The following is a 13,547-nucleotide window of genomic DNA, read 5'->3' as shown; positions in this document are numbered from 1 at the left end:
TATAAAAATGCAAAATTTCTGGAAGTGAGGGAGGAGGAGGTGGATGTATGTAACTTAAAGTTGGGGATGGTGAGTTACTGTACAATGGTGAAGTTTCTGAAACCATTAGATGGTGGTGATGAGTAGCTTAACCATGATGGAGTTGAGTAACTTTCTTAACCAGTCTAAAACAGAGAAAAAAAGTTTAACTCATTATTCATCTAAAACATGTGGTTTTAAAACTTCGTTATGATTTGGATATTGAAGGTCACACATAATTAAGAATGATAAAAATCCAATTACAGTCAAACTCGGAGATAGTCGAGGTTTTTGGGCTTACCATAAACCTGGCCTAATCTAACGGAAACGGGCATAGTCCAACTCTAATCGTAAACAGGAATAGTCGCATCGCGGCGTCGATTCTTGGAATGACTATTTCCGAGCGCGCTATATCCGAGTTTGATTGTATTATTATAGTTTTTTATAAAAAGTTAATCACAATTTCATATTTGTCCATTTTACAGATTTTGCATGTTCACACTAATTTAATGCAATAACTTAAGAGTCTTGTCACAATTTGAAAATGATAATACATTAAATTGCCAGTATTTATGTATTTATGCCTTGAGTACCAATTAACTTGCTTGGACACTTGACTCTGATGCTTTGACAATTCAATGAATCTTGTCCTACTAATATACTCAGGATTCATCAAAGCGCAGATAAGCCCTTGATACATACTATACTTTTTATCCTGCGAGACCGATCGCGCGCTCAAGCGCGCGTGTTTTTGTTATTTGCGATATTTTCTATGTATTCAAATGAATAGGACTTTTTGAAATCAATCCGATGAATCTAACATCAGTCCGAATGGATAAGTGTGAATCTGAAAGCAAACCGAATGAATCACACTCTAATCGGAAACAAACTTTCACTCGATCCAAGTTAATTGGAAAGTAATCCTAACCTAACTTTCATTTCTTTCAAATTCATGGGTATATATCAACTTGAATCTTCACACACCTTTTAATCATTTTCAAACCGTGCGCCTAACACAATTGGGACACTTCTCGAAAATATCAGGTCTGTTCCATTTTTTTTTCGAAAAAAGTATAGGTTCAAACCTGGGCAGGACTGGTTTTTTCGGGATGTGTGCTATGTAGGTAATCCGATAAATCCGAGGGTCATGCAAACCATCTTTTCAATCCTTGTCAATTCTCGTACAAACATTCACTTGAATCTGAATTAATCCAAGCTAGCAATTTAATTAGTTCCAATCCAAATGAATGTATCCCTTTCTAAAAAATCTCTAAAATTTGACGTTTTTTGCTTATATTTCGACGTCCGGAGATCTGAATATAAGTTAAGTTTCTTTAATTTTAATACGAACTTTTATTTTGTATTAATTTTTTAAGTTTTTGCGTATGTCCCATGTTTTTCGAGATGATTCACAATTTTGATTTTTTCCTTTTGAAAAATCTTTTAATTATGTTAAATTGTAGTGGCTGGGAACCACCCTTTGTATAAAACCCTGAATATTTAATCAGTTTTCGCATATCTTACTGTTTTCAAGATAACTCAACATTTTTATTTTGAAACTCTTTCTACTCTACTAATTCAGAGTTCCCGATGACCATTCCGGAATGGAATATCCTGAAAATTTTGTCCCTTTTGCGTATCTCTACTTTACTCTATTAGTTGTGGGTGGTCGATGATCTTTATCAAACAGTAAAAATTTTTTCAGTTCTCGCGCTTCTTTCATCGTTTTCAAGATAAATCAAAATAATATTATTCATTAAATTTTAAATCATTCTATTGGGTTATTTTGTGTTTGTCAAAAACAGTCCTGCTCTGCAAACTCCTTAACATTTGTTTGTTGTTCATGTATCTATGATCGTTCGCGATATAATTCAAAAAATGTTATTATTGTTTGGAATTAAAAGAAAAATTTTATTAGATTAGTTACAGTTGTTTAAGAATATTCCTCTTTCAGATTGTTTCATTTTATGAAATCTATTTATTGCTTTAGATTGGAGCGAACAAGAATCATGCTCCTTTTGAATATCTTCTCGGTTTCCGCTCCTCCCTCACCGTTTTTAAGATAACTAAAAATTTACATTTTTGGGGCTCAAATTTAGCTACTTGGAGTTGGTCGAAAATAAATCCGCTCTGCAAAAACATTTAACTGTACTTAGTTTCAGTTTTTACCGTTTTTAAGACAATTCAATATTTCCATTATTTTTTTTGTATTTAAAATATCTTTGCATAGGGATATATCGTGTAGGTCGAAACAAAACCCTTCTTTTAAAACCTTCAAACCTCGGTATATAGAGATTCTCTTCATCGAAATCCTGACCATTTTTTTTTTAGTTTTTAGGTATCTGTGACCCTTTTAGAGGTCATTTAAAATTTTGGATTTTTCAAATTTTAAACATTTTTTTACTGCTTTGATTTTAGGAGGCTGAGAACCACCCCCGTATAACCCCCCTAAAAATGTTGTCAGTTTTCGTTTATCTCAGCGATTTCAAGATAATTCCAAATATTTTTTTTTTGTAGGTCATTTAAAAAATATTTTTGCTATGTTATTTCAAGTTGGTTGATGATAAAACCTATCTTCAAACCTCTTAAAATCTACTTAGTTTTCATACTTCCATGACCGCTTTTGAAAAAAATCAAAAATTGGATTTTTTTAATGTTGAAATTTTTTTTGTGTTTAGTTTGAGGTGTCTGAGGACCATATATCTTTATAAAAATCTGAAAATGTTATCAGTTTTCGCATATCTCTCGTCCCGTCATGCCACGTCTTGCGGTGAATATTTTGTAGGTTACGATAAAAGCGTCTGCTGTGTAGTTGGTGACCAATTGCAGATGGATCGCTGAGGCGAAATGGCAGACGAATAAAGTGATGTTAGCCTTCTACGCAGGTCCTAAAATTGTGTGCCAGTCGACACACTTTGTGCAGTTCTGATTTTAAAGTTTGTAGTTCTAAATTGAAAAGTGTGCAGTATAAAATTCCTTATTTTTAAAACTATTTGCTTTAAAAATTACAAAGAAAAAGTTTTTTTTTTAATATCTAGAGATATAATTTGAACATTTTTAAAATTATTAGTATGTGGTATGGCTTTTCTATTGAGGCGATAATGCGAGATCCAATTAAAAAACTGGCTTCCGCTCGTTAGGAATATAAATCAGAAAACTTTGGAATTTTGTATGATCTTTGCATCAAATTTTGTAGACACGCGATAATGATTTGGTGAAAAGGTAAGTTTTTTTGGTAGGAAGGTAAGTTTTGACCAACAGTAGGTAAACTGAATTTTTTTACTGTCGCTCAAACCTTATCTCCCTGATAAATGTTTCTTTTTTATTTTTAATAATGCTTTAGGACTTTGCAGTTTAACTTTTCATTGCGCAAAAGTCCAATTTTCATATTGTGTTCCAATCATTTTTTATAATTTTCTTTTAAAACTTTACTTTGCTTAATTTGAGTACGAAAAGGATAATCAAATTGAAAATGATAAAGAAAGACCAAAAAGAAAAAAATAATTAAATTTTGATATATGTATAAAATATTTAATAGGAAATATACTGAAGCTTATGTTTTTAAAAATTGACAATTAAAATTGTTAAAATAAAAAATGCAGTTCTGATTTTTTTATATTTCATGTTCTGTTTGTAGGTGCGAGTTGGCAATCCTTTCCAAGTTTCAAAGATAAGAGGCCCAGAAAAATAAATTCCAGAGTGAAGAAATGGTCGTGAAGGTGTGACGCGATTAGCAGGTAGTTGTCTCATTGGCTGTTGAGTTCGTTTTTTTCGATATCTCACGCACCTGCTACATTTCCACAATAATGAGCTAACTGAAGCTCGGCCGCCACGTATCCAAAAGTCATCTATGATGAGTGACAAGGTATTCTGAGTACCTCCATGTAATGATCGTTGATGAGCATCTGAGATAATTAGTTGAGTCAAAGAAGACTCTCTTGACAGAATGAATAAATGTTTAGAATTCCATGGATGATCTGATGATTGCAGCCTTCCTCCTGTTTGTAGAAGTTAGTAAATATCGATGAAAGGCGTGAGACTTGCAAGATAATGAGAGCTTGTTATTGAATTACCCCTTTCCATTAGCTTGTAATTCTTGTTGAAAAAGTTCAGTTGAAGTTCTTGTGCCCAGAAAGGTTTTATTTCTTATAATTATTGGGTTGTTATAGGAGCCTTAGGCAGTGCTTTCATTTTTTACTCAAGAAGGAGAAGGAATCACTTGCAAAGAGTTGTGATCTGCAGAAGTCGAGTCAAGATCAAGTATTTGTCAAGTAGATCCCAATACGTACGAGGCGGGTTTGCAGTAACAGCAGTTGCGTTACCAGTACGTTCTTTAAAATTTTCCACAAAAGATGAAGGTTTGAAGTTGTTGGGCCATGATGAGGATGTTTCCTTTAGCCAATCCAAACCAATAAACCAGATATTATATTGAGAAAGTTGACTTAGAGTCCACAATCAAGTTAAGTACCACAATCCAAAGTATTTTCTTTACGTTGTATGCAATGCCATTTTACTGTGGGAAGAGTTTCTTGAATAAAACAAACACGATTGTGAACGGACGCTTTTCATCGAGATGGGTCTTGTTGATCCATGTGTAGGCGATTAAAGAATTTGTCCAAAGATCAACTGGGGCTTGATTAGAATTGAAAACTTGTATAGTGTGATAAACCAGCTGCATGAGAAGGATAGCTACTGAAAATTCGAGTCGAAGAATGATCAGCCTTTTCAATGGAGCTACCTTCCTCTTAGAGCAGACAAGAACCGTTTGAAACTCATTCTCTGGATCCATGGATCTATGAACAGAACAGCATCAATAGCTTGTTGAGATGCATCACAAAAACCATGAGTCTCAATGGAATTCCGTCATGACATTCTAAACGATCGACGAAATAATATCAGTTTAAGATCTGGAAGTTGTTAATTAAACGCGATCTATTTTTCATACTGCAGAGTATGTAAATGATCATCCCAATCAAGTTCGAGAGGCCAGAGTTGATGGATGAAGATTTTAGCGTTGATTATGATTGATGCGAGAAATCTTAGAGGACCGAAGTCTGGAGCAATAGTGGAGAGAGTGGTTCATTTGGTTATTTTCCTAATTTGTGAAATTATCCAAGTGAAATGAAATGTATCAGGAGTTAAATTTCAACTTATTCCCAGAGCTTGAACAGAAGCAGCTTGATTAATCGGTATAGAAGTGGAAAATACTTGCTTTTCTGTAGGTACACCGCTAAGTATTTCTGGATTGTTGCTTATCTATTTATGAAGAAGAAAATGGCTCGCTATTGGGAAGAAGTACTGCCTGATGAGGAAAGTAGAAGACTCGATTTGGTTTAGGACTTCCAACTGAAACTTGCTTCATATGATTGAAAGTTTCATACTTACTTAAAAAATCTTAATAGGCTTTTTGAAGAGATGGATAAGCTTAAAGCTTCTTCAATAAGCTTGAGAACATTTTCAAAGCAGCCGATTTCGAGTCAACAAACTGATCATTACATTTTTTTAATGGGAGTTTGATGATGAGGCGATCGGTATTATCTAAAGAGTGTGCAGTTTCAAAATGTTCCTCACACTCTTGATCATCAGATGACAAAAAGTTTCTTTGTGCAGTTGGCAATTCATCCATTTTCTAGTATTTCTGGAGAAGTTTGCGGACTTCTTCTTTAATGGAGACGTGGTATCCTTGGAATTCAGAGGATGATGAGCAAAATGTTGCTGGACCAAGGAATACGTATCTAAAAATGGTATCTTAAGCAGTTGGAGTATTGCTAGGATCTTTTCGGAGACCTTTTTCGATAATTTTACCATAATAGTCAGCTATTATGATGAAGTCAATCTGTTTAGGTTACTTCAGGAAGGAATGGCACCTTTTTCGCAAATTTCAAAACGATGCAGGGATTCTTTAGTACCTAATTGTTTTTATTAATTACTGCCAATTGTTCTAACAATTTTTTCAATTGTTTGCAGAAATCGTTCAAACTTTCTTTTTACTGTTAACAGTTATATTTAAGGATTTTTTTTTTATCATTAGGTTTTTTCTGTGAACAGCAGGGTTATTTAATAATATCAAAAACATTTAAACATAATTAGAAACAAATACCATTTTTCTAACAGTATGTCTTTAATACAGATATTTAATTAAATACACAATTTTTTTTTTAATTTTAAAACTATTTGACAAAGAATTTGGATTCTCAATATTGATTAAACAACTCCGAATCATTTTTAATCAGATTCGGAATTCTTATTCTTTGGTAAATTCATAGCCTTGATGATTTAAATATGGAGTTGTTTTTACAAATGAAAGGTGCCCTAAACTATAAAAATCACCAGAAAATCCTGTGATTAAAAGTAAGGCTCATTAAAAATGATTTCATTAAAAAATTTCATGTATAAATAAAGCGCCATGTCCCTTGGTACAAATTAGACTAAATGGAGGCGTCGCGTCGCACAATGGGGCAAAAAAATACCCGTTGACAAATCAATTTTAGCCCACACTATTCATTCCGATAAAAAAAAATTTTTATACAAAATTTTTAAAAATTTTGAAATAATTAGTATGATTAGATTTTTTTTAATTGCGAAAAAATTCTTATTTAACAAGAAAGTTGATATTTTTTTTTAACTTTGCCCTAGTGTCATTTCTTTTAAGACATGGATGGGCTGAATTTTCTTTACGGAAACAGCTAAATATGTCTTTATGATAAATGTTTTCTATGATATTTTGAAAATTCACAATAATTATTAATTTTTTAACAATTTGTATAAACAAATGAACAATTTGACGATTTTTCGATTAATAGGCTCAATTTTTGTTTGCGATATCAACTAGAGATGTCTTTTTGATGACTCGCTGCTACGATAATTGGCAAATAAACAACAATTATTCCTTATATAAACAATTTTTATCCAAAAATTCACAGTCTGGCGCTTTTTCAATAAATTGGTTTAATTCTTCTTTATGGAAACAGCTAGATTTGTCTTTCTGATGATTGTTTACTATATTACTTAAAAAATTAACAACAATTATTCATTATTTATACAAGCCGTATAAATAAATTAGCAGTTTGACGATTGTTCGATCAATAGGCTCAATTCATGTTGACGAAATCAACTAGAGATTTCATTTTGATAACTCTCTGCTATTATAATATGAAAATTAACAACAATTATTTATTATTTAAATAATTTTTATGAACAAATTCACAGTTTGGTGATTTTTCAAGGAATCAGCTTATTTTTTGTATGCGGAATCAACTACCCAGTGGGCACAAAATTTAGCGACGTCTTGACGACATCGTTACGACATATTTACGACAACTTTACGATATTCTACGTCCATGTCGTTAAGGTGTCTTTACAATATCGTAAAAACGTCGCATGATTTGACGATGTCTTTACGATATCGTAAAGACCCTGAAACGACACGGACATAGGATGTCGTAAAAATGTCGTTAAGATGTCGTAACGATGTCGTAAAGACGTCGTCAAATTTTGTGCCCACTGTCTATTTTTGGCCGATTGACAACTTCGATTGTTTCTTAATCCAATGAACTCAAGTAGTATTCATGTAATATTCATAGTATTGCGCATCGTTTACCATTTAAACAGTAGGTCTCTATATTCGATAAACATAAAAAGATATTAAATGAAAGAAGTGTGTACATCCAAAATAAAATTTACACTCAACTAGGCTTAATCGTGGATGCCGCAAAAAGGAAGCGGTTCTATGAACGACAAAAACATGACCAAATAATTTTTTGAGAATTACGACTCAATATCCAAAATAACTGGTTTGGTCAATCAGTTACTCAAAAACATTTATTATCATTTTGAAAGTCTTAGCTAGCGGGATAGTCCAGTCATCTGGTCGGAAAAATATGACAATTATGGTCATTTCTGGGCCAGTCATTTGTTTTCTCTCAAGCACTTCATTTGTGGATGCATTATGTAGGGTCAGTTACTGTAAACAGGATTTTTTCCCGGAACACGGACATTTTTTTGGAAAAAGGTACAAAATATAACAATCCATTGGATGGCTGCTTTTCTGTGCATTTGATAGATAAAAGTGTTGTTACAGAAATTAAAGAAGATATAATTCTGCGTAAAACTAAAAAAAGAACGTTGTTCTATCACCAATGGTTTCAGAGTTACGGCCTTTTAAAAACCCCGAATTTTTAAAAAAAATTTCCGAAAATCATATGTTTTTGTTTTTCTGTAGCTCGGATCCTGATGGCCAGATCTAAAAATAATAAGCAGACGAATTAAAGTAGACGGCAATACCTATAATTTCAAAAAAAGAACATTATTCTAACTATAATAGATCGCGAGTTAACACCTGCCAAATATGCCTATTTTTTAAATCTTCTTTCACCGAACTAACACGACTTTTGGATTTTCGGTGAAAAAATATTCCGTCTACTTTAATTCATCTGTTAGCCATTTTTCGATTTGGCCATCAGAATCCGAGCTACAGTGGAACACCAAAAAACTTTTTTTTTTGGCAAAAAATTGGAAAAATCGGGGTTTTTTGAAAAGCCAATATCAATTGGTTATTTATCTGAAGAGGCTGAGGGAACACGAAATAAAGACCTTAAAGAGGTCGAGAAAATAATACAAGAAAATCATTTCCAATCCAGATGCATGAAGGCATCTTACTGAACAATAAATAACAAGAGGCTGCTTGTGTCAACGTACCCCATTAAATTTGTGACAACGTGCCCCGAGCGGGGCATTTTTTTACTCCAAACAGCCTCATGGCAGACACGTTTGAGATATCCATAAGATTAGGTATTGCTCACGGTAGGTAGAAGTACTTCAAAATAATATAAAGGTCTATTCTGAGAAAACCTGGGCTTCATGTCCAGTACGTTGAATATTAGATGATAAAATTTTACTTATGGTTGCGAAAAACTTTCAAGTTGATTTTACATCAATACGGCTGGAACAATCTTAACACTGTAAACACACCGAAGATGGGCATACACTAACACGTGTTCAGTATGACGGGTGCTGCCCTCTGGTTATTATTTTTTTTTAATAAATCCGATGTGACAACGTACCCCGTGGGACATCGTGCCCCGGTCTACACTACGGATTCCAGAATCTAAAGCACTGAATTTGAATATCACGCGAGGTCATTGGATCAGAAACAATCGAAGTTGTCGATAGAAAAAAAAGATACAAAATGTCTTTGTTTATAAAAATGGTTTAAATAATGTATAATTGTTATCAATTTATAAATTATCATAGTAAAGAGTCATTTAAAAGACATACTTAGTTCATCCCGTAAACAAAAATTGAGCCCATTCATTGAAATTTAGCCAGACTGTGAATTTTTTATTAAAATTGTTTAAATAATGACCAAAAAGCATCTATTCTTAATTAATGGTAATGAAAAATTCATTTCTCTCACATTCTATACAAATTATATTTATTTCAATCAGATAAACATTGCCAATCCCAAATAATGATTTTTCTATATTAATTTATTTATAACACAATTAAAATTTTGTTTAATAATTCTAACCAACTGGAACTTATTCCGATAAAGTTGTAACACTGTTTTAAGATATTTTGGAATCAATCTAAATATCTTAAAAGAAATAGCACTTGGGAAAAGTTAAACCACAAAAGTCAACTTTGTTGTCAAATAAGAAATTTCTAAACAATTAAAAAAAATCTAATAAAACAAATTTTCTCGAAATTTAAAAATCTTTCAAGTTAAAAGAAAAGTTTAAATCGGATAAATAGTGTAAGCTAAAAATTGATTTGTCCGCGGGTACTTTTGCCCCACTATGCGTCGCCTCAAGTTGCATTAAATTTTTTTGGCCTGATTACTTTAAAAACTATTCAGGTAAGGAAATGGTTTTTTTAGAGATATATTTATAGCTATTAAAGCTCTAAAAGTTCACCTCAAAATTATGTCATCATGTTACCTACTTTTATTTGAAATTTTTTTTAAGATTTATACCTCCAAATTATGAAAATTAAAGTTACAATATTTAATTTAATAATTTGGACCCATGAACTTGATCCGTATAATTTGTGCCGAGACATCAATTCAATGACCTGCACATATATAAACTCTGTGTCGCAAGAGCATTCTGAAATATCCAAAACATTATTGCATCATCATTCAAAAATGCGCGATCACCATTAAAATAATTAGGATTCCCTTTTAAAATCCCAAATTTAAAATATAATTTCATCTATTCTGAAAATCGAATGGAAAATTGATTTATGATTGTCGATTATTAGATTTGAACATCGAAAAATTTGTTCATAATCTTTATAGTTTCCATAAATAATAAAATATGGGACTTGAAACTAATAGGAAGTTTTTTACTTAAGATAATACGTGTTTTTCGGGATAAAAACTTTAGTTTTAAAATTTTCTGATTTTTCCCTAACCAACTTTTCATTGTCCCTGAGCATTGACATTCAAATATCAGCATTTTTTGGTAATATTTTCAACCAAGGGTCTTTTATGAATGGCAGAAAAAAATATTTTAAATACAAATTAAAAATGTTTGAACTTAATAATTTGGAACCAAAAAAATGACTCTTCTACAATAAAAGATGACTTTTTTTACGAAATATTCGAATTTTTAACTAACTATTGAAATTAAATTAATATTTGAATTTTCAACCGAAAAGGTGAATTGTCTACAAACAGGGGTAATAATTTTCTGCACAAAACTTAAATTTTCAGCAAAAATATTAATATTTAAGAAAGCAGCCTAATTTTTTACCAATTAAAACTTCATTTAAAAAAATTGAAAAACGTGCACGCAGCTGAATTTTCAATTTAAAAATATCAGTTTTAAAAAAATTGTTAGAATTTCAAGCAAAGAGGTGAATTTTCTACTAAAAATAGGAATCTGCAACAAAAAAATTGTTTCTTGACGAAGTAGCTCAATCAAACTTTTTAAATAAAATAGTTGAACTCTCAAGCAAAGAAGTTTGTTGGATTTTCAGTGACAAAATATGAATTTCAAAAAGAAATAAATTTTCTAGTAATTAGTTAAATTTTGAGCATGAGAGTTGAATTTTCGACCAAAATGAATGATATGCGATGCAAAAAGACGAATGACCAACAAAACAATTGAGTTTCAACCGAAAAGATTAAATTTTTAACAAAATTGTTGAATTTAAAACCAAGCAGTTCATTTTTATTTGCATTTTTTACTAAAATAGGTTAATTTTTTAATTAAAAAGATAAATTTTAAAGAAAAAAGTAGTTGAATTTTTATTCAAAAAATAATTCAGTCCGACTTTTCGAAATCAAAATATGAGTTTGAAATAAAAAGTGAATTTTGTACGAAGATACTTGAATTTTAAATTTAAAAAGACGAATTTTGAGGAACAAATTCAAATTTTCAAACAAAACTAATTACGTTTTAAGAAAATGGTTAAATGTAAAAATTATGATGAAAAAATGAAAAAATAATAATAAAATAATTCAATTTTCTATAAAATAGATTCATTTTTTAATTAAAAAGACAAATTTTTACAACAACAGAAATAGTTGAAGTTTCATCTAAGAAATATTTCAGTCTGACTTTTCTAAATCAAAATATAAGTTTTAAATAAGAAGTAAATTTTGTAAGAAGATACTTGAATTTTAAATATAAAAAGATGAAAATGCTTTTAATTTTAAGAAAATGCTTAAATTAAAAAAAATGTATAACTAAAAAGAAAATCTTCAAGGGTAAACAACTGCAAAAATAAGAATAATAAATATAAATACAACGCAAATAAATTACTGAAAAGAATATTATATTAGTGCTACTACAAAACTTTTTTTTTAATTCCCTAATTTTTCCCTGACCAATGTTTTCATTTTCCCTGAACATTGAAATTTTAAAACCCAAATCTTATACTTGTAAGATTTTTCACTTACAATATTTTCTTAACAAAAGAAAACAATTTCAAATTGAAAAATTTGAAATTCATTCTGTTGGACAGTGCTTTAAAATTATAGAAATTCCCTGACTTTTCCAATGTGCTTTTTCTCAATCCATGATTTTTCCCTGACTAATATAATTCTCTGCCTTTTTAAAACTTTTAATTTAAGTAAACTCCCTAAGTTCAATTTCGTAATACTCGAAAGAATCTATTTTTAACCACGGAAATGAATCCATTATTATTTTTTCATTGTTTCCGCAATAATAAATTACTTTAAAGCAGTAAAAGGATTTTTAAAAAATATTTTATAAATGAAGCATCATTTGCGGTAGTGCCGAAATCGATAACGTTTATTTTTGACATTCAAATTTAAATCCTAAGTTTTATCTCACTAATTGCAAGGAAACTAAAATGATCCTACTTTTGCTTTTTCAAATAGGAACTTTTAATCGTTACAATTTCAAATATTAAAAAATTAATTAATTTAATATTTATCAGTTAATAAATGCATAATACAACATTCCTACAATTTCCGGACTTGATAAGTTTATCTGCGTTCTTATTTTCACCACTTATCTTTCAGAAGTGATTCAAGGATTTCTAAAAAGATTCATTTTATTTCTTTTTGCATTTCACAATGTTTAAAATTTTTTTTACATTCTCATCATGCTAAGAAGGTATTGGTTTTACGTAAAATTTCACTTTGTCGGTTTTCAGCAAATCTCCACGTTTTGAAACCCCTTGAGTCAGAAAAAAAAACAATTTTTTAGAAGGTGTATGTCTGACTGTCTGTCTGTAGTCTGTAGTTTGTATTCTGTAGGCACGATAACCTTCGAAAAATTGATCAGATAGGATTCTGATTTGCACGCTTTTTTAAGGCCTAAAAAGAAAGAATGAGTTTGTAAACCAGCTGTTTTGAATAAAAATCCATAAAGTGAGCCCATTTTCAAAATGCTTAAAACCACATTTTTTCAATATTTAAAAATTCTGTGTACGGTTATTCATAGTACTACAAAACTCAAGCAATTTATTCTTCTACCAACAAAAGAAAAGCGTTGATTTTCAAAAGCGCTACAAGCTTATCATAACAACTTTTTTATTTAGTCGAAAATTTGAACATTCAAAATTTGATCGTATGAAAAATAATGAAAAATCCAAAAATTCGAATTTTTGTTCTAACAACGCAAGATACGAAAAAATGAATGAGCTAAAATTGTGCGCCCTAAAAAGATCTACAAATTTGTTATTATTAACTTTTCGATAGGACGCGTAGCTTTTGTTATTAGTTGTAAAAAGCACATTTAAAATAAACAAAATAAAAATTGTTGGACTAACGACACAAGCTAAGTAAAAATAAAATGAGACCGAACTTGTTTATCGAAAAAAGAGCTACAAATCTTTTATAATTATTTTTTATAGAATACGCAGTATTTTTTTTATGCGTAAAAAACAATAAAAATTAAACAATTAATTTTTTGACAAACGACACAAGCCATTAAATAAAAAGAAAACAGATACTCTTCCAAAAAATACCGAAAACTCATTAGTAATATTTTTTTTACAAAGTAATGAGTATTTGAACTTTTAATACACCAAACTCTTACTTTCAGTCAACTGTC

The 13,547-nt window shown here is 30.5% G+C and overlaps 1 protein-coding gene across 1 annotated transcript in view; it reads right to left on the bottom strand.

The window, feature by feature from the left end:
• Positions 1-155: 155 nt before the first annotated feature.
• LOC117177017 (extensin-1-like) overlaps positions 156-13,547 on the bottom strand; it is a 37,150-nt gene continuing 23,758 nt past the window's right edge. Inside the window, exon 3 of the mRNA XM_033367474.1 lies at positions 156-164. Within this exon, the coding sequence (XP_033223365.1) occupies positions 156-164 (9 nt within the window). The remainder of the gene's footprint in view (positions 165-13,547) is intronic.

This window comes from Belonocnema kinseyi, chromosome 1, assembly GCF_010883055.1.
Source record: "Belonocnema kinseyi isolate 2016_QV_RU_SX_M_011 chromosome 1, B_treatae_v1, whole genome shotgun sequence".
In the NCBI taxonomy this organism is placed as follows: domain Eukaryota; kingdom Metazoa; phylum Arthropoda; class Insecta; order Hymenoptera; family Cynipidae; genus Belonocnema; species Belonocnema kinseyi.
The sequence above is the reverse complement of the archived record's forward strand: the minus strand, read 5'-3'. Positions and strand labels throughout refer to the sequence as shown.